Source organism: Lontra canadensis, unplaced genomic scaffold (assembly GCF_010015895.1).
Source record: "Lontra canadensis isolate GAN:19392208 unplaced genomic scaffold, GSC_riverotter_1.0 scaffold25, whole genome shotgun sequence".
Lineage (NCBI taxonomy): Eukaryota > Metazoa > Chordata > Mammalia > Carnivora > Mustelidae > Lontra > Lontra canadensis.
The window spans coordinates 12,093,185-12,114,300 of NW_022631019.1; the positions used below are offsets into that span (position 1 = coordinate 12,093,185).

General features: G+C 59.4%; 1 protein-coding gene across 8 annotated transcripts in view; it reads left to right on the forward strand.

Annotated features, from left to right (window-relative positions):
- ARHGEF10L (Rho guanine nucleotide exchange factor 10 like) overlaps positions 1-21,116 on the forward strand; it is a 136,239-nt gene that overhangs the window by 64,107 nt on the left and 51,016 nt on the right. For 2 of the 8 annotated variants that reach the window (XM_032863567.1, XM_032863568.1), the window contains exons 8-18: positions 1,362-1,478; positions 4,206-4,314; positions 6,790-6,896; positions 8,864-8,941; positions 9,882-10,061; positions 11,073-11,189; positions 11,718-11,810; positions 12,566-12,739; positions 16,541-16,686; positions 18,272-18,286; positions 18,532-18,713. In XM_032863567.1, the coding sequence (XP_032719458.1) occupies positions 1,362-1,478; positions 4,206-4,314; positions 6,790-6,896; positions 8,864-8,941; positions 9,882-10,061; positions 11,073-11,189; positions 11,718-11,810; positions 12,566-12,739; positions 16,541-16,686; positions 18,272-18,286; positions 18,532-18,713 (1,318 nt within the window). Of the gene's footprint in view, positions 1-1,361; positions 1,479-4,181; positions 4,315-5,878; positions 6,066-6,789; positions 6,897-8,863; positions 8,942-9,881; positions 10,062-11,072; positions 11,190-11,717; positions 11,811-12,565; positions 12,740-16,540; positions 16,687-18,271; positions 18,287-18,531; positions 18,714-21,116 lie in introns of those variants that run through there. The other 6 variants (XM_032863569.1, XM_032863570.1, XM_032863572.1 and 3 more) reach the window with 6 other exon arrangements.

Consider the following 21,116-nt stretch of genomic DNA (forward strand, 5'->3'; position numbering starts at 1 on the left):
CCATCCATCCATCCATCCATCCATCCATCCATCTGACCAACTATCCATCCATTCAACACATACTGAGCACTTAGAATTTGTAAGGTAGTATAGTAACAGTTTCCATGTTTTGAGCACTTACTAAGTTCTGGGCTCTACATGTATTACCCATTTAATCTTCTCAGTAACTCTGTGAAGTAGTTACTATCCTGGCCACTTGACCAGTGAGGAATGTCAAGATACTTTAAAGAAGTAAAGATACTTTCCCAGCTAGTGAGCTAGGGGGTGGTGATTTGAATGTAGACCTGCCTGCCTCCAGAGTTCGTGCTCTTGGTCCCTTTACTTGTGTACCCTGGAATTAGTACTGTCTTGGTTTTCTGTATGCTTTACCAAATATCACTATTGCTCACACAATTCAGGCATTTGAATGTCTGTTTGTCTCTCCACCCATGCGTCTTCCCAGATAGTATGTAAGCTAGTCAGTTACCCATCCTTCCATCCAACTGCCTACCTGCTCTCCCTCTGTCCCTCCCTCCCTCTCTCTGTTAACCCGTTCCTTCCTCCAGTGGTGTGCCAGACCTGGCTCTTCCTCACTCACAAGATCTAGGAACCAATTGTACACTCTCTTTCCAAGTCCACATTCAGTGATGTCACACCGGTAGTGTGAAATGCGGCACGGTAAGATCATTCACACCATGGAAATGCTACAAAGCAGGGCTCTTTCTCCTGGAGAAGCACGTGTTAAATATTTACCAGCACAGCATTGCTTCCATCCACCCACCAATCCTGCTGTGTCTTTATTCATTTATCTTACTGTTCACCTGTCCATCCATTTACCCAGTTCTGCGGTCATCCAACTATGTTTATGCATTTGCTCACCCATCCACTTATCTGTCCATCCAGGCATCCATCATTCATCTATCCACCCGTCCTGTCTGTTGTCCATTCGTCTGTCCGACCATCCCTCTATACGTTCCCCATTTTCCTATGCATTTGCCCACCCACCCATCCTGCCTACCCATCCCACCACCCATCCATCTCACAAACTTGCCGAGAGCCTCCTATGTCATGAGCCCCACGCTGGCCCCCGGGATGAGGGGATGCCTGAGACACAGTCCTTATCTTCCAAGTGCTGTTCCCCTTCCCTGAGGGGGGCCTGGCCGGTTCCTTCCTCCTATCCTCCCAGCAGCCAGGACACTGCCCCCACTGCCTGTGTGTTGGGGTGGGACCCTGCTGGAGCCGATGCCTGGCGGGAACCCTCCCCACGCCCCACATCCCACCTCACCTGGTCTCCTTTCTCCTCTGTTGTCCTGTTTGTCTCCTCCCGTCCCGCCTGCTCCTCGCACCTGCTCTCCTTCTGCCTGGCTGCTTGGGGGCTCCAGCTTTCTCCAGACCTGACTAGGCTAAAGGAGAGATGCGCCAGGACTAAGAGAGACATCTTGGCTCTAAGAGCTGGGGGGAGAGACATGCAGGCGCTGAAGCACAAGTGCGACTGTAAGGTATTGTCCGTTTGTCCCCCCGCGTCCTGGCTGGGGCCCTGCAGAGGGGGGCCTGAGCCCCTGGCACCCGCCCGACACGGGAGCCTGGCCACATCTTGTGTCCATGCTGGGACTGGCTCACTCCTTTCCACGTGCTTGCCTCTCTTTCTCTGAGCAAAAACTTAGTGGTCTGCCAGCATTCCTGGGGGGTGGGGTCTGCACGCTCTCGGACCCTCCACATCACCGGGGAGCCGACTCCTGAGCTCCGTCCCCAGAGAAGCTGATTCTGGAGGTCTGGCCTAAGGCCCAGGCACCTGCAGATTTGCAAACTCTGGCGGTGGGTGAGGGTGTGAGCGTGAGTGAGGGACGCTGGACATTCCTGCCCCTCTGAGCAGCTCACAGAGATCCAGGCTAAGGAAGCCTGTAGGAGAAATCACAGCACCTTCTTCTCAAATGGGACTCAGACTTCTGAATCATGGTGACTTCGACAGCAGGGACTTCCCTTAATCGAGCACCTACTATGTGCTATGGGCTTTGGAGGCCTACAGGCCTGGCTTTGGATCCCAGTCCCACCACTTCCTCTCTGTGTGATCCTGGGCAGGCCTCTTGACCTCTCTGAGCCTTGGTTTCCTCACCTGTGAAATGGGGGCATTGACAGTACCAGCCCCCAGGTTGGATGGAAGGAAGGATTAGGTGAGCTCAGATCTGTGAGGTGCTCCATACTGCCTCGGAGGGTCAAAGTCCCTGTTATCTGTGGGCCTGTTGGTTTTGTCCCCAGGGCACCCGGGGAGGCAGCTCTCTCTCTCTCTGCCATCATTTGGTGTCAGTGAGGCTGGTGGGTGAATCAGCCGGCCGGGCTGGTAGCCACCGCACTGGGCAGTGGCACAGCTGGGATTCAAACCTGGATCTGCGCGACCGCAGCTGAGTGGTATCCATCCTGGGCCGCTGCTGGTTCCGACTAAACCTGAGACCTCCTGGGAGGAGGGGACAGACACTATAGTTTGCAGGGTCCTTATATAGACATGCCACAGGGGGGCCTGTGACCTGAATGGGGCAGCTTCACTTCTCAGAAGGCCAAGGCCCAGAGAAGAGCTGGGAGCTCATGAAGGGCAGAGTCCACCACCGGGGTTCCCGCTCTGACTGTGACCCTGGACTCGGACCCCCCGCCCGGCCCCTGCACTGTGAAGGTGGGTGGAGGCAGCAGGCTGACTTGGGGACACCTTCTGGGGTGTTCACTTGTTGCTCTTTTTTGCCCAGGAAAATGCCAAAAGAAGACCGCTTTGGGAGTTTGTAGGACAACTTCCTGCCTCGGCTCTCTGCCAGGAAGGAAGTGGGCTCAGAGCAGAGGTTTCTAATCTGGGGGTTGTGACCCTTCCCACCACTCCCCCAGAGGAGGGTGAGCATCTTTGTGCAGTTTCTGGGGTCGGTTTTTTGTCCTTCTCCTTAGATTATCAAGGGGGTTATGACCCCCTGACCCCCACCCCAGGAGGCCAAGAATCACTGCTGAAGAATTGTGCCATTGAGATGCAGGGAGTCCCCGGGGGACCTCCTCTTCCCCCTGCTGATCGTTTCCGGAAAGTCAGCATTGTTCCTGAAAAGCCACCACCCTGTGCCTAGGCCCAGCACCCTGTGGGTTTTTGCAAGCCAGAGAGCCAAGGAGTATGGGGAGCCGGCACCAGGCGCTTGTTTGGAGGAAGGTGATAGGGAGAGCGGAGACCTGAGACCCCCCGAGGTGTGCTCCTGCCTTCCGCAGAGAGCCTCAGGGAGGAGGGAGTGCTCCAAGAACACCCTGCTGGTTAGGACAGTCACGTGGCTGTTTACATTTAAATCAATTACAGTGAAACATAATCCGGACTTTGGGCCCTCAGCTGTACCAAGAGTCACTTGTGGCTGGTGGACTCCCAGTGGGCATTTCCATCATTATAGGAAGTTCTTTAAGGGGCCTTCTATTGGGGAAGATGCTGGGGCTGGGGGCTGAGGGGCTCAGGAATGACTTAGGGGACAGCAGCTCTGTGTGCAGGCCCCGGGCTCCCCCAGCGCTCAGGGTGCCAGCTTCCCCCTCCCGGGTCTGCTTCCCGTTCTGCTCAGCTTGCTGCATGGTGTCCGCGGGTCCCTGCCTGCTTGGGGAAGCTGCGCTCTGCTCTGTGGCCACTTCAGCCTTCCCCCACTTTCCTGGGCCTCGGCTCAGTAAGAAACTTGGCTGTTTGGGGGGCACAGGGGGAGTCCTCACTTGGGTTTGGCAGATGGGATGGGGGTGTGCACTCACGACCCCTGAAGTAACCGTGGGCGTGGTCGTTTTACTGTTCAGCATGCCTCCCTGGACCCCGTCTGTTAGTCCTCATAGACCTTGGCACATCTCAGTAGGGAAACTGAGGCTCAGTGAGGTTAAGTGACTTGTCCCGAGAGGTACAGCTGGGATCTGAACCCAGGCCTGGCTTTCCAGGCCTCAAGTCTTTCCCCAAAGGGAGACAATCAGGTTAAGACCCCTTTTTGCCAATTAAGAGGGTTCCTCCAATGTGATCCCCAGAGAACAAAGGCCCCTTCTCACCTTGCCCTGGGATGTCTCAGGTGCCACTGCCTGGCTGTCCCTCTGGGCTTCTGCTGCCACCTCCCTGGAACTGTATGGGCCCCAGGGTCTTGATGTGTGCCGCTCCAGCTGGGAGGCCAGGGTAGGGCTGGTGGCCCTTGGTGGCAGGCATCCTGGGGCGTCCCTCAGCTTCTCTGATGAGCCCCTCTGCCTTTGCTCAGATGACCCAGCTCATGAAGGCGGCCAAGAGCGGGACCAAGGACGGGCTGGAGAAGACGAGGATCGCCGTCATGCGCAAAGTATCCTTTCTGCACAGGAAAGACGTTCTTGGTGAGGCACCATGGGCCTGGCTGGCAGGAGGCTGGGGCTCAGCTCTGTGACAGCAGGGGCAGGTGGGCGAAGCCACCTGGGGTCTGGCATCCTCTGGTGGTAGGGGATGGGGACTGATCCCCAAATATCTTGGCTGGTCCCAGTCAGTTTCCCACCCTCTGGCAGGTATGACCCACCTCTTTCTGGGGGAGGTGGGGCCTCTCCTTTCAGCGTCCCTGCTCTTGGTCTCTGTCCTGGCAGTCTTGGCCTCCTGCCTCCCACACTGTTCAGCTCACCTGACTTTGTCTTTGAACGTTCCCACTCTTTCCTTTGTCCATCGCCCATCTGTCCACCAGCCAATATTTATTGAATTCCCCCGAAGTGCTGCACCCCATGCTGGGTATAGGGCCACCAAGATGAACGAAGCAGCATTTCCTCCGGGAGTTCCCGGCTCATATAAACAGGAAGTGACCACAGAGGCTGACAAGCAGCCATGGGGAGCCGGGGAGGGGGGAATGGAGGGGAGGGGGTGGGAGGGACAGGAGCATGGAGGAGTGCAATGCAAATGAGTGGTCAGGGATGGGCTGGGAGCCGGAGGGGGATGGACCCAGGTCAGTCAGGTGGCGGGGAGTGGGGCAGGAAACTGGTGCTCTGGGCGGAGGTGTCAGCGTGTGCAAAGGCCCTGGAGCTGGGCAGTAGGAGATGTTCAAGAAACGATTTTCCTGAGGGTCAACATTTATCAAGTATTTACTGTGTCTGGGCACCCTCTTATGATCCTTACAGTTCCTTGCTTAATCCTTGCAGACACCAGACAGTCCACAGGACTGCCCTTTTCCCATGTGGAGATGAGCTAACAGGCACAGAGAGGTTCAGTGACTCACCTGGGGACACACAAGCGTGGAGAGGATGGCCGGGGCTCCATGTGGCTGGAGTAAGGGGTGGGGTGTGAGAGACTGGAGCCAGGTCAGCACAGATATTCAAGCCAGGGAGAACTCCGAGACTCTGTGCCCTCTTGAAAAGTTATGCGCTATCCCTTCTCTGTGCTTCCATTTTCTCATCCGTGCAGTGGGGCCCCTGTGGCATCTGTCTCAGGGGCCATGGTGAGAATGACCGAGGCAGTGTGTGGACAGAGCCTGGCTCTGCTGTGATGCATGTCATTCTCAGGGGGCAGTCACTGAGTGGAGGTGTTTGGGGCTGGGGCGACATCTCGCCGGTGTGGGTTCAGATCCTGGCTCCACAGCCTCCTGGCTTCACGACCTTGCATCATTCTTAACGGGGGCTGGTTCCTCATCCATGAAATGGGTTCAGCCCCACTGCTGCTTGCACCTGCTCCAGCACGGAACCTTTGGGGAAGCCACTGGCCCCCGACGAGGAGCCCTTCCAGGCTTAGTGGGATGGCCTGGAGAAGGGACAGGGTAGACAGGCTGGTCGGCTGGTAGCTGCTCCTGGTCACCCTCCCCACCCCCAGACTGGCCAGGCTGCCAGCAGGCTCTCCCTAAGCCCTCCCCACCCCACCCGCCAGCCAGAGTCTTGCCTAAAGTGACCCTCCCACCAGCGGCGTTATTAATAGCCGCGGCAGGGCTCGGATCGCCGGCCAAGAATGTTACCCAGTGGCGAGTGGGGGAAGAGGAAGCCGCGGGGCCGGCGGCTGGGGTGGGTGCGGAGTGATGCCCGGGGTACCATGTGGGCCAGGCAGGAGGGCCTTCACCACCCCCACCCCCACACTGTGGTCCGCTGTCCCTCCTCCTCCTCCTCTTCTGTCTCCTGTTCAGGTAAGGGCCTGCCTGGGTGTCCCTGCTCCCTCGGCTCTGGCTCAAGGGTCATTGCCACCTCCTCCTTCTGAGCTTCCCTGCAGCGACTGCCCATGGCCGCCACCACTGGGTTTCAGGCCCAGAGCAGCTAGGGTCCTGTCTCCCTGTGCCCGCATCTCTCTTGTGAGGACAGAGCCTTCCGAGGCCAGATCCCTGCACTCTGCCTGACCTCCCTCTTTCTCTCTGCGCGAGGCTCTGTCTCCTGCCCTCTATCCAACAGCTGCCCCCACTCATGTCTGCACTGTCCCCTTGAACTTTTTCCCTTTGGGTCTGTCTGCATTTTTTTTTTCTTTTTATGAAAAGATGAAAACACAGCTAAATAGCCCCGTTCTTCTTGGGGCTTACTTTCTTCCCCCTTTTGGGCATCCAGAAGAAAACTATTTTTAGTGCCTAGTGATGGAGACATGGGCCGCCTGGCTTTCACCGGGCCAGAGGCGGCTGGTCTGAGTGGGGACAGTGACTTCTGGCAGAGTCCATGCTGAGAGCTGGAGCCCTGAGGCATGCCGCTTTGTGCTGCCCTGCTCGCTCCCCTTTATTTCTGGCTGGACAAATCTAGCAGAGTACAGCAGTGAGTGACCCTCTGTGGCCCCAGGACCCCGGCCCAGGGTGGTGCCCAACTCCTGGGGGCTGAGCAGGGTACGGTATCCTCACTTCTCATGTGTTACCAGCCCATCTGACTTTCCAGGTGACTCGGAAGAGGAAGACATGGGGCTCCTGGAGGTCAGCGTTACGGACATCAAGCCGCCGGCCCCGGAGCTGGGCCCCATGCCCGATGGCCTGAGCCCTCAGCAGGTCTGTGTGCAGAGCTGGTTGGTGGGGGTCTTCAGGGGGAGGGGTGGTCCGGGGCCCTGTGAGTCTGGGTCTTGAAGGGAAAGTGTTGAGCGGGGGCTCCTAGTGGAGCCTCAGCTTCTTGTCTCACCAGCTACACAGCCTTCCAGACTGGACCCCGCAGGTGCCATGCCATGGTCCCAGGGCAGTGGGCCCCCAAGCCTTTGGAGTGCTTGCTTGGGGCATTAAGCTCATCCAGCTTGGGCGGACGTGGAGGGGCCAGCCTGCCCTCTGTCCATGGGCTTCTCCCAGGCACTGGGGGCCTTGGGCGATGCCTCTCTTCCCCCTCAGTGTCACCCTGGGACCAAGACCGGGTGACCTTGCTCTAGGCCTCAGTCAGGGGCACGTTGTCACATTGGCTGTCCTAGCCACGAAACGGGGAGAGACCCCCAGCCTTCTCGGGGTGTGGGGACGCTGAGCAAGTCGTGTCGGGGTAGTAAGCGCCAAGAAGGGGTTTGCCCCTCTCGGGGCTGGCAGGAAATCCTGATGTTTGGCCTCTTTAGAAAACCAGGGAGATGACCTGTGGCCACACCTCATGTCTCAGGAGTCCATCTGCCAGCTTCCTTCATGTCTGTTACCCCTGCCTCAGGCACTGAGGTGGTGATGCTCGCCACTGGGCAGCAAGCCCCTGTCAGAGCATTCGGAGCTGGACTCATGATCCTGGGCTCCTCTCCCTGGCGCTGGCCGGGCCTCTCTCCTCAGGAGACTCCTGGGTCCTGCTCAAGCAATGTTCATTACTCCTCACCACTGGCTCTCAGCCTACGCGATTTTACCCCCCAGGGCAGTTGGCCACATCTGGTGACATTTGTGGTTGTCACAGCTGGAGGTGTCCTTGGAACCTAGCGGGTAGGGGCCAGGGATGCGGCTCAGTGTCCTACACTGGCCAGGCCCCACAACTGAGAATCACCTGGCCCCAGGCGTCAGGGTGCTGAGATCGGGAACTCTGCTCTGGGACTAGCTCGGGCCCCCGGGGATGGCAGACAATGCATCCAGCCATGGGGTTGTGTGGGCCATGGTCGGGCCCGGGGCCTGTGGGACTTGCTGAGAAGGTTGTGCCAGAGGCAGAGTGGAGGTATCCCAGAGGAGCAGGGGAGATGGTGGTGTTGGGGACCTCGATCGCTGCTCAGGATGGCTGTCGGGGCACTGCGAGGGTTGGTCCCCCTCCCAGCCACGGACCATGGTGGATGGGCTCCTGCATCAGACACCTGTCCCACGACACCTTTCATGACCTCTGGCCTGGCTTTGGGTCACCCGGGATGCTCTTAAAAACCCCAGTACCCGGGTGGTGCCCCGTACTGCCTCCATCAGACTATTGGGGCTGGTGGCTGGGGGGCAGCAGTTTCAAAGACGCCATGCGAGGCCGCTGAGCAACCGAGTGTGCTGCCGCCCCTGACAGCTTGGTGCTGCTGGCCAGGGGAGGTCTGTTGGACTGGGGCTGGTCAGGCTGTGCCTGAGTGTGTGTGGACTTGGGCTGAGGAGAGAAGGGGCCAGTAGGAGGGGGCGGGATGTTTGGCCTGCAGTGGAGCCCCCTCGGGGGGGTGCGAGCGCACCCTGTGGCCCACCTGTGGGAGATGGATTGGTGGGGGGTGGGATCTGCAAGGCACGGGAGCTGAGATCTCTCTTCCATCTAAGAATCTCCTACTCGAGTTGCCTGGGGAGGGGCCTGCCTGACCCCGTGCAGGGGAGGTGGTGATTCCCTACACCTGGATGTCTGCAGGCAGAGGTGTGGCAGGGCGCTCGGGCCCCAGCACCCGCACCCCCACCTGCAGTCTGGGCTTTGCGGGGAAATGGACGCCTGTGGCTCCCAGTGCTCCCCGGGGCAGGCTCTGGCACCAAGGCTCCTTTTCCCAGCACGCCGGGCCCGGCACCTGTCCTCGCTCAGCCCGTGGGGTGGCAGGTGCAGGCGCTGACCAAGCTGTCTGGCCGCGCAGGTGGTCCGGAGGCACATCCTGGGTTCCATCGTGCAGAGCGAAGGCAGCTACGTGGAGTCTTTGAAGCGGGTGCTCCAGGTACGACTCCAGGGCCCTCTGGGGAGACAGCAGGGAGGACCCCAGAGGGACACTTTGTGATGAGTGTTGGGGACAGTTCTAAGGGGAAGGGGCCACAGGTCACCGCTTTTGTGGGGATAGCAGGAATTCCTGACACCTCAGTGTTTATGGGGTTCTGCATTTTGGATACAAAGTTGGGGGTCTGTGAAGGGAGGCGTGTCCTGTAGGGCGGAGGGTGCCGTGCCTTCCTTGCCCCTCCAGGAGCCCCGGGCAGGGTCGTGTTTCCCAGCCTCCTGGGGCCACCCCAAGGCTGGAGGAGGTGTACCCTCTCTGGCAGTCAGGATGCCTGGTGTCACTGTGTCAACTCTGGTGCCAACCTCGTCTGGGGTTGGCACTCCTGACGTGCTGAACCCTTTGGGATGCCGTGGCCTCCGGAGAGGCCAATAGGGAGGCTATTTTTGGGGTTGTAGGTGTTCATGGCACCCTTCTCCTCCCCTCCGGAGTTCAGATCCACAGAAGGGGAGCCCAGGTGTCAGGAAGGGAGACGTGGAAATATCACCATGTTCCTGATCAGCGGGTTGGGGGGTGGCTCTGGGTCTACGGGCCATGGGAGCTAGCTGGGACATCACTGCCACCTCTCCATTTGGGGGACTGGCTCAGTCCTAGGCAGAGCTGGATAGGGCCAGCTGGGGCCTCAGGGCCTTGCCTCCATGGGGCTCCGTGTGGGCATCTTCCTCCCACCCCCGCTTCACACCCAAGTCCAGGGCGTAGGTGTGGGTTGTGGGCAAAGAGGGGCCAGGTGTGTTACATCCATGGAGATCCTTCCAGAAGGAAGGGGTGTGGAAGGTCTGCCTGTGGCCTGCCGAGTCCTGCAGGGGCCTTATCCAGGTTTGCCCGCGGGGCAGGTGGGGGGGAGGGCCCGTGGCTGGGCTCCAGGGCACTGACCGGCCGGGCCCTGCAGGACTACCGCAACCCCCTGATGGAGATGGAGCCAAAGGTGCTGAGCGCCCGCAAGTGCCAGGCGGTGTTCTTCCGCGTGAAGGAGATCCTGCACTGCCACTCCATGTTCCAGATAGCCCTGTCCTCCCGCGTGGCTGAGTGGGACGCCACCGAGAAGATCGGGGACCTCTTTGTGGCTTCGGTACGTATCCCCAAACTCTCAGGTGCAAACCGCAGCCCTGACCTGGGTGCCATCCGGGCAGGCTTCTTGCCGCCACCTGGTCACCTCTCCAAGCCCACAGGGGCTGGGGGTCGCAGGGCCCGGATCTGCCTGGCCCCGGATGGGGTGGGCGCGTCACCTACCAGTAGGTCCTTGGAGGCATCCACGGCTCTGGTGCCGGTGAAGCCTGCTCGCTGTTCTGGCCCTGCCTAGTGGCAGCCCCTGCAGGAGGCCAGACACAGCCGGCAGCCACCCAGCCAGTCTGCAGCTTCCCTACTGAGTGCCTGCGGGGTGCCCAAGGTCAGCCCTGCTGGTGCAGACCGTGGCCTTGGCCCCCAGAGGACGCTGCGGGGCATTGGGGGAGCGCACTGGATTGCGCTCCAAGAGGCCTGCCTGGGTCCTAGCTTGGTTTTGTCACCTAGGGCGGCTCCAGGCTCTCTCTGGGTTCGGGTCCACAGCTGAGGGGGGCTCTTGTGAGCCCCAGAGCCATTCATGGAGTGTGAGGGGGGTCAAGTCGGGGGAACTCCACTTTGATCTGTTGTAGGTCATTGGGTTTTTCTAAAAAAAAAAAAAATCGTTGTTTTGAAAATCCCAGCGCTCAACAGATCTGATGCCCTGGGCAGTGTGGACAGGGCCTGGGGGCAGGAGTGCCATCCTTGGGGCTGGAGGGCCAGGGTGTGGTGAGGAAGGGCACATGGTGAGGGGTGTCAGGCATGTCCCTATTCCCCCTTCTCCTCCCTTCGCCTTTCAGGGCTGCCCTGCTGGGGGCGGGGGAGTGTCCCTTGTCTCTTGGCACCACCTCTTCCTCCCTGGGACCGCGGGCATCTCTCCATCTCTCGGAGCCTGGTTTCCTCCTCTCAGTGGGGTGACAGGTTTTCCTGACCTCAAGGCTGATTGTGAGCCTCTGGGTAGCCAGTACCGAGGGCGGGGGTGCTCGCCACCCTTCCCCTCACGTCGTGGTGACCCTCCTCACTGCCCCCGTGTCCGTCCCAGTTCTCCAAGTCCATGGTGCTAGATGTGTACAGTGACTACGTGAACAACTTCACCAATGCCATGTCCATCATCAAGAAGGCCTGTCTCACCAAGCCCGCCTTCCTCGAGTTCCTCAAGGTGGGCCAGCGGGGGTCGAGGGTGCCTCTCAGTGGGTTTCTTGGGAGGGAGAGGGCACTGGGACCCAACCTTGGGGGTAGCATCATTGCTGTGGCCTGGGTACCTCCCCTCTTTCCTTTGGGACAGTCCCAGTGCCATGGGAAGAAAATCGGTCCCTCCTGCCCACCAGGAGGAGGCTGATAATGAGTTAGAGAGTCTGTCCGCAGCTTGGGAAGCTGGAGTTGGGCCAGGTGGAAGTGGGTCTCCTGGTTATGGTGTTAGTCCTGAGGCCTTAGCCTGACTGCTTCAGCCTTCCAGGACTGGGGGGCTGTGTGGGGGGATCCCGTGGTGACAGAGAGCCCTGGCTGCGGAACCAGGGACCCCCGGGCTCTTCTTTCAGGCCCGAGGCTGAGCAGGGTCCTGGACCCTGGGTGGTGGCGGGGAGAGCCCAGGATGGGCAGCGTCTGCCCTCTGGGACGCTGGGCAGCCCCTGCAGATGGGGTGGGGGGCGGGGGGGGCAGTGAATGAGTCCACCTGCTGTCCCAACAGCGGCGACAGGTGTGCAGCCCAGACCGCGTCACACTCTACGGGCTGATGGTGAAACCCATCCAGAGGTTCCCGCAGTTTATCCTCCTGCTTCAGGTACCGCTCGGGACTGGCTTCCGGGGACCTGCAGGGTGTGGCCTGGGCTGGCGAGCCTCCTGGGGTGGGGGCTTCTCATCTGTCATCCATAGTCCATCCGTCTGCTGTGGATGGTGGGCAGGACCTCCAGCCCGCGGTCCCCTCTTTCTCTGCTCCCGGAGTGGCGCTGATCATGTCGGACAGCTTATTGTCAACCTCCCTGGCATGGAGGGCTGGGCGACTGATGGTGGCAGGAGCTGCAGTTGCAGGAAGGGAATGAGGGCCCATGGGCTCCCAGGCCCTCGGGGGTCCTGGCAACGGGGAGACGCTCAGTAAGGGAGCTGACTTTGGCCACTTCAGGCCCCTAGAGAGAGCGTTAGTCCTCTCACAGGGCCCTGAGACCTTGGGACACCTCCCCTGATGGCCGAGGGCCCTTAGTCAGGGTGAGCCCTCTGCCACCGAGCTGGGCAGGATGGCTGCCAGGCTGCGGACCCCCGTGGCACTTTCCTCTCTGTCCTCAGAGCTGCTGGCTGCAGGAGGGGCTTTCATCCCAGCAAACTGCTGATCAGTGAATTAGAGATTGAGGCACATTTGTATTTTACTTTTTCATTCGTTAGCTATTTCTTGAGGCCTTGCTATGTGTCAGGTACCATCTGTCTTGGCCAAAAGCAGGACACCTCCAACCCCAGTCCCTGTAGGAGGTGGGAGGGTCCCCGGCCAGGGGAGGGTGTGCTGGGGCGGGGTTCTCAGCCTTGGCTCTCTCGGGGTCCTGGCAGGACATGCTGAAGAACACCCCCAGGGGCCACCCGGACAGGCTGTCCCTGCAGCTCGCCCTCACGGAGCTGGAGACGCTGGCTGAGAAGCTCAATGAGCAGAAGCGGCTGGCCGACCAGGTGGCAGAGATCCAGCAGCTGACCAAGAGCGTCAGTGACCGCAGCAGCCTCAACAAGGTGAGTGCCAGGGTCCCCCCACCTGCTCTGAGAGCCTTTACCTGCTCTGAGGCCTTTAACACCTGTCGCTGGGCCTCCTCCCGTCGGCCGCCCACTAGGTGGCAGTGTTCTCAGAGGGAGGGGAGTCCTTGTTTCTCTCTGAGCCCACGGACCTTACCGGATTAGAGTCTACACTCACCCCCACATTCATTATTATCCATGTTATTTTAGGATAAAAACTGATTTTGTCCACCAGTGTCATTGCCAAGAAAGACACCAGAAATGACAGTCTAGCTTCATGCATGTACAAGCAGGCTCTGGGGTCAGAATCTGGGTTTGAATCCAGATTTTGCCAGTGGTACTCACTGTGTGGCCTCAGGGGAATCACCCAACCTCTCTGAACCTCACTTGCTTCCTCTGAAAGGAGAACCCAGTGGTGCCAGACCCCAAGGCTGCTGCGAGGCGAACAGAGGAGTCCTTAAGATAAGGTGGCTGTTGTTACTAGTGTTATTTGTAAAGAAGAAAGGAAAAATCCATGCCATGTTTTGGGGTTGCAACTCAGGAACATTCTAGTAAAACAAAACAAAACCTTGGAAAACTTTCAGATGAGTCCATATAGAACCTTGTGTTTTCAGAACACAAAGCCAGTACTGAAAATCGTCGTCCCCTTGAGTCATCTGTTGGTGCACGTGACGTGAGGCGCCAGAAGCTGCACCCAGACCCAGGGGGCCCTGCACCCTGGGCCACCCCGTTTTGACCTGCTGGAGGGTGGAGGTTGGTGGGGATGACTAAGGGTGAGGCAACCGCATCTCAGGGCACAGAGGCAGGGACACTGGCTGTTTTTGGGGGCAGAGACGTTTGTGGTGTCATCACGGGGAGGTGTTCAAATCTTTCGGGGAAAAACTGGGAGTCTCCTGGGCCTCAAAAGCAGAAGTAAGGCCAGTGACGAAGGCCAGTGAGATTTCAGCTACACGGGGTGAAACTTTCTGATAGTGTAGGAAGCTTTGCCCAGAGGACAACAGCCCTGTCCAGGTGGCCCGCACTTCACAGCGTGTGACACTAACCTATGATGCTGTCTTTGATTGCTGCCTCAGGCCTGTGAAGCCTGGACGGGAGAGTCTATGGGCTGTTCTGAGCTTCAGGGGTCCGACATCTTTTCTTTTCCCCCCAAAGATTTTATTTATTTATTTGTCCGAGAAAGAGAGAAAAAGCAAACAAGCGGAGGGAGCAGCAGGCAGAGGGAGAGGGGGAAGCAGGCTTCCTGCTGAGCAGGGAGCCCGATGTGGGGCTCGATCCCAGGCCCCTGAGACCATGACCTAAGCCAAAGGCAGAGGAGGCTTACCGGACTGAGTCACCCAGGCGCCCCCAGGGTCCCTGCATCTGAAGAGTCTCCTTCCTCAGGCTACCTTCAGGCTGTACACGTGCTTTTAGGCTCACACACTATTTTTAAGAAGATGGAATCAGTTGTTGTCACTTAAAAATGGAAAGCTGTCCCATAAAATCCAGACTGGTAGGTCTTCTCGAAGCGTTGGAAGAGCCGGCCCGCCTTCCTGCAGGCCACTGGCCACCTGAGAAGCAGCTGCCCAGGCCCTCTCAGTCCCCAGTCGCTCCCCGCCTCCAGGCAGGACTCCCTAACCAGCCCCATGCCAGACCTCTATGTCGGAATGTCTCTAGAAAAACAGACTTCAGGCCATCCCGGCAGCTGCGCTGGTATCTGAGGGTGTCTGCCCTTGGGAGGTGTCCTCTTCTATCCCTCCTTGGGTCCCCTGCACTGTAACCAAGACGGTTTCACCGGGGCCGGAGCCGGGGGAAGCTGGGCAGGCGGAGGTCCTCTATGGCATCTGCTCGGGGCAGACCCACTGTTCTCTTCTGTGCTGTCCCCCTGGGGACCCGGGCAGTAAGGGGCTGTGGTCACTGGCTGGAGGTCAGGAAGGAACCGAAAGCCTCAAGCCTTAGTTTCTCCACATTACCAATGGGGGGCATTTTCGAGACGTGTGGGACGCGGTTGTGGCTGTGATGCGGCTGCACACTGTGCATACCCCTGGCCAGGGCCCCCCTTGGGCAATCTCGGCTGGTTCTGAGACCGGTCTGGTGATGTTCCTCTTGCCGTCTGTCACCCAGGGAAAAGCGGAACTGAAACCGGGTGCGTCCCAAACGGAACCCTGCCGGCTGTTTCAAAATGTGCCTGCTCAGGACTCTCCAGGGTAGTGTTTGTGCAATATCCGGCTCCCCCCGCCCCCCTTTTATCTGCCTGCGGGGCAGGGGCATGATTGCCAGCAGCCCAGGGGACTTCCAGGTTTTAGGTCATGGCACATGTGGCAGTCTTCAGTGGAGCCTGCTGTTTTCAGGGTTCCAGCCTTGTCTCCGGGAGCTGGCGTCAGCTTCCTGGTGGAGGGGGTGGTGTAGGGGAGCCCAGCCTTAGCCATGATGAGAGGGTCCCCCAAGGGACCCTGAGTCATTGTTGTGTTAGGGGCCGTGGGGCCTCCCAGACCCCCGTCACGCCCCGCTGGCCGCCCGGTGCTGGTGACAGTGCACACGCCTGGCTGTGTCCCGTGCCACGGCTTGGCAAGCTGCTTTACCTCTTGGATCTTGGCTTCCTCCTCTGGGGATGGGGATGGCCTTAGGGGCTGCAGAGCTGCTTAAATGGGAAGTGGGATCCTCAGTGCCCAGGGAAGTGCCCGGCAGGCACTGGGCAGTTCAGGCCTTTGTGGCAATCTGGGACACATGGTTCTAGGGAGAATGACAGGGCTGTGTCTCCCGGGGGCTGGGGGGGGAGACTTAGGGTAATCTGCCCTTTCCCAGCAGGGGTGAGGAGGGAGGGAAGGATGACTCTTATCATCAGAGTCATGGGTTTTGGGGGAATGAATTTTGCTGAACATTTTTCTCCCCTCTGGAAAAAAAAGTGCCTCTCAGGAAAAAGTTGTTTTCCCGCTAGGTCCCTGAGTGGGATGGTGGTCCTGGTGCTGGCCGGGGCTTCTTGGGGTCCAGCCTGGGATTGGCAAACACTTGCTCAGATGCCTGAGACTTGAAGGTTTTTAGCCTCTTCGAGGGTCACCTCATTGAAGGGGAGATCAGTGCTGGCCCCCTCGTGTGGCGAGGCTGGTGGACTGTTCAATTCAGGGTGCAGGGCTGGGACTTCTTCCCGGCCGAGGTCTCCCTGAGCGAGGCCACACCTCTTCATGGCAAAGACCATCGCAGACAGCACGGCTGTTGGGACAGCAGCATCCCTGTTGATGGAGTACACACGGGCAGGTCCAGGCCATTGGACACATGACCAGTGCCGTTGTGCAGGGCGGGCGCTCAGCAGGGCCCCACGCTTGGTGTCGTGTTCTGCTGCTGTCACTGTCCTAAAATCCTTAATAATACTTGAACAAGGGCCACATTTTCATCTGGCACCGGGCTCCAGAACGCCAGGCCCGGTAGTGCGTTATGTGGTGATCTGAGCGGTGGCTCCCCGCCCCACTTGACAGCTGGGGAAGCTGGGCTGCGGGCAGGCGAAGTGACCTGCCAGAGGCCTGTGTAGCTGGTGTGCGGGGAGCCGGGGTGCAAGCCAGTGTCTGCGACTCCAGAGTTTGTGTCGCTGGTGGCGGCCACTGTGGAGAGGGGCGTCCGGGGCTGACACACCTGAGGACGAGTGCTGGCCTTGGGCCAGCAGTCAAAGACCCCAGTGTGCGGTCCTCTGGCCTCCTCCCCGGTGCCTCTTGCCACTCACCACCTTTCTCCTCTGCCTCTCCCGGCCCCCGTCTCTTCTGTGCGCAGCGAGAGGATTCTGCCTCTTGGGCGCGTTGCTGGTGTTCACTCTGCTCTGTCTCCCTCTCGCAGCTCTTGACCTCGGGTCAGCGGCAGCTGCTCCTGTGTGAGACGCTGACAGAGACCGTGTACGGTGACCGCGGGCAGCTGATCAAGTCCAAGGAGCGCAGGGTCTTCCTGCTCAACGACATGCTGGTCTGCGCCAACATCAATTTCAAGTAAGTGGGCTTGGGTCGTAGCTCCGCTGTAGGGACCGCCCCCCCCCGCCCCCCACGTTGTGTCCCAGTTGCTGGACTGGCCTCTCTGCGAGGGGGTCCCATGTCGGCTCGGTTTGGGTTTCAGACATTCCGGCTTCCTCTCCCATCCCTCTTGGCCTGCTCTGTCCCTGTTCCCCTGAGCATCTGGAGTGGTTGTCCGGGGCCACGCCTGGCCTTTGGGCCAGCAGCTGTCCATCTTGCAGAGCCGTCTGTTCTAGAACTCTGCTGTAGGTCACTGAACAGCTTCCCGGGTTTCAGCCGCCCTGGGATTCAAGAGATTTTGCCACCACTGCCCTGGGCACTGTCTCCCCCATGGAGCCTGGCCTCCTGTCTGAGACTGAGGTGGTGGAAATGCCCGGAGCTGGGCTTCCAGGCTGTGCCTGAAAGAACTAGAACCTGGGTGGGGTGAGGGCCGTTGTGCCCCTGGCTTGCGTCAGGCCTCCAGAGGTCTTTTACTGGGGCTCACACAGGGAGTTCATGCAAAGACTGAGACATTTTTGACTTCTCTTGAAAATTTGAAGAGCCAGCATTCCAGGCCCACCTTGCCCAGGGCCACAGGGACCTGTCACTGGGTCGTACGGCCTCCTTACTGGGTCTCAGGCTCTGCCAGCTTCTCGGTCCCCACCTGGCGCCATTCACTCACTTGCGTCCCCCGCTTGAGCCTGAGGCCAAGGGATTGTGCCAGATGCTCTCCAGCTGGGGCCAGTCCAGCTGGGGCTCTTAGCCCTTCAAATGGAGGAGACTCCGCTCCCGGTAGCTGACAGAGATTTAAAAATCCTCACGGAAACACTGATGTGAAGATGGTAACTGAGATCCAAAGGGGCGTTACCTGTACCTCTCGGCTGGAGCCCCTGATGTCGACTCCGCACCCAGAGTCGGCCGGGGTGGGCATGGCCATGGAGCAGATTTGGGGACAGTCCCTGTGGCTGTGGCTCAGGCACCCGGAGCAGTGCTGTCCGGGGACTCCCAGGCTCACTCACCCTCTATCCACCCATCCGTCTGTGCATCCATCAGACTTACAGGGATCTACCTTTCTGCCAGTTTACAGGTCTGGAGGAGACCTGGCGCTGGTAGGGGACTCAGGGGAAGAAGCTTCTGTCCCCGCTCACTGTGGTGGTGCTTAAGGCTCGCTCATTCCCTCCCTCCCTGACTCCGTGCTCTGATTTTTCAGGCACTCTTTCTGGAGAACATCTGCTCTGCCCCCTGCCACTCAGGGTCTAGCCTGGCGTGAGCGGGACAGGGTGGGCTGTCGGCCCATGGTGGGGGGAGGGGGTGGGAGGGATCAGCTTAGGTGACTTTGGTGTGAGTCACGTGACCTGTCCGCACATCGGTGTCCTTGTCTGGATTAATACAGGCTTCCTAGCAGGGCCATTGTGCGAATCACAGGTGACTGGAGGCCAGTGGCCAGCTTGGGGAGAAGGCCTTCCTGTGGTCCCCGATGTGCATGCCTGGCCCAGCCCCGTGGCTGGCCTCCACCGGTCTCAGCCCTCTAGAAATCACTCAGTAACAGGAATGACCTTCCTTTCCATTTTGTCTTTTTCCTCAGGCCTGCCAATAACAGGTATGGGTTTGGGGGCTCGGGGCCTCGGGGCATGTGATTCTGGATCTGGGCTGGGGCCTGGGCACCCCGGGGCTTCCGCCTCATCCATGGCTCCCTGCTCCTCCCAGCTTGGTTTGGGCCCGAGGTCTTGTGCTTGTGCGGCGAGGGGGCCTGGCTGAGCTGGCGTGCTGAGAGTGTGCTCTGGGCTGGCCCTGGGCCTGGGCTGCTGCGGGCTCTCCAGGGCCGCCTCCTGTCTGTCCTGGCAGGGGTCAGCTGGAGATCAGCAGCCTGGTGCCCCTGGGGCCCAAGTACGTGGTGAAGTGGAACACGGCGCTGCCCCAGGTGCAGGTGGTGGAGGTGGGCCAGGAGAGTGGCTCCTACGACAAGGACAACGTGCTCATCCAGCATGCGGGCGCCAAGAAGGCCTCTGTTGTGGGCCAGGCCCAGAGTGAGTACCCGGCCCGCGGCTGCCCGTGGGACATCTGCCCAGGCCTGGGGGCCCTGTGTGCGAGCCCCGGACCGATGGGCCCCCTGGCCGAGAAGCTTCGGCCGGTTTGCAGCCCCACCCTACACAGAGTGCACCCAGACCCCCAGCTGCTCGTGCGCATTCCGGAGTCACACCTCCATCCTGTGCACTGGACACTGTCCCTGCCCCCCAACCCCTACACCCACCCTGCACCTGTGTGCCTACACATGTGCCTACACGAGCGTACATGCGTGATGTGTGTCTATACAAGTGCACATGTGTGATGCGTGCCTACATGTGTGCCTACACGAGTGCACACACGTGACGCCTTTGAGTTCCAGAGAGGATCTTGTGTCTGTGCTTGACCATTGCCTGCCCCCATGGGACCTCAGTGGATGGCCCTCCTCTCTGTGCCTTAGTTCCCCCCTCTGTGCAGTGAGGGGCCAGGTGACACTCCCCTAGGCTTCTCGACCCTCAGGGCCCAGGCTCAGGGCTGTCTGGCTCTGACTTTTCTGGCACGACAGGAATGAGAACTTGGAGCGAGGGCCTGGGCAGCCTCTCGGCTGTGCACCTCTGTCCATCTCCGTGGTGGCCGTCACCAGCACGCCCGGTCTAGTGCAGGAGGCTCCTGGCTGCCGTCCTTCCCAGAGTCTTTGCCTCCTTCCTCTCTGTACTCCACCCTTCCCCTGCGTGGCCACACCCACCTCTCTGTTCCTGAGGGGCAGAGCCCCTCCTGCCCCAGGGCCTTCTCCCAGCCTCCGCCCTTCTGCGGACACTTCTGCTGTCCTACTTCAGTCTCGTTTGCCTTTACTCAGCTTAGCTTAGATGACACCTCTGCAGGGAAGCCTTTCCTGATTCCTTCGGACTGGGCCAGGCCGCCTGTCCTGAGCGCTCAAGGCCCGGTTCTGTGGTCACCTTCCCTGGTGATGGTTGGCGGCAGCCCTCCCCTGGGGCCCGGTGGGCAGGGGGTGTTGACCGCTGTTTGTTGAGTGAAGGGAAGACCCCAGCTGCAGGGCTGGCAGGGAGGAGCTGGGCTGGAGGCCCCTTCCACAGGCGCTGGTTCCCCTGCCCACCAGCCCGGCTCTCTCTAGGGTCTGACCTGGGACAGTGCCTCTCTGGGTAGCAGGCAATTCTGGCAATAGAGCGGGAGGGATCACACCATGCACTGTCGCCCTTGGAGGGCCAGGCTGTCCGGTTGCGCCCACCCCCAGTTGCTGGGTCCCTTCTCCTGGGTCTGTGAGCAGGAACGGCTATTTCGTGGTTTCCAGAAGCACCCTCCCCCTCCCCCACCCTCAGCGAAGGGCCTCCTTTGTCCTCCCCAGAGATGCCTTCAGCCCTAGCTTGACCCCACCTTATGGCTACCAGCCACCCTGGGGCCCCTCCATCACTGCCGTGTTTCTCGACTACTACGCGGCCTGACTCCTTTCAAGGGAAAAAGAAAGAATTCTTCATTCTTCTTTTTTTTTCCTTTCTTTTTTAAGATTTTATTTATTTATTTGACAGAGATCACAAGTAGGCAGAGAGGCAGGCAGAGAGAGAGGAGGGAAACAGGCTCCCTGCTGAGCAGAGAACCCGATGTGGGACTCGATCCCGGAACCCTGAGATCATGACCCCAGCCGAAAGCAGAGGCTTAACCCACTGAGCCACCCAGGCGCCCTAGAAAGAATTCTTCTTGAATCCTAGTTGGCCTTGAATGATTTTTTATTCAAATATGTGCAAGGACAAGACTAGGTGTGAGAAAGTTCTGATGCTTCTATCCCTTGGACAACCATAAAACCAAAACAGAATCAGAAGTGGGATGACCGTGAAGCTACAACACAGCACTATTCAAATTAACGGCATTCATTTAATGTGCCGGGTGACGTTGTTTTGCGGGAACCCCATTGCTCACAACGTGGCTGTGGACCTCTTCGGGGGCAGGTTCTCTCAGGGCCTCTGGAACCCTCCCCTAGGGTGCCCTATGGCGACCAGAGCTGCCCACCAGCTTGCCCACCAGGCTCACCGCAGAGTCGGTCTTTGCTCTTCTGGTGTGAGGCATCACTTCCCTGCCAGGCCCCCTCGCTCCCCGCTCGTTACTTGGAGACCATCCAGGCGCTGCTTGCTCATGACCAGAGTCTGCTGGGGCCCTGACCCTGTGCAGGAAAATGTGGCCTGAAAGTCACCACATCCAGGGGATTCAGGAAGTACATCTGTTTTTCACACCATCCTCTAGATGAAAGCCCCAAGTAAGCCCTACCCCTGGGGTTCCATAAGACCCCAGCTCGAGAGACCGGAGCCTAGAGAATACAGCCCAAAGTCCCTAGCATGGCATTCAAGGGACTTCCCCTCCTGGCCTGCTGCTCCTTCCTGCTTTGTCTCTTGCTGCTCATCTCCCGTTCCCCCAGC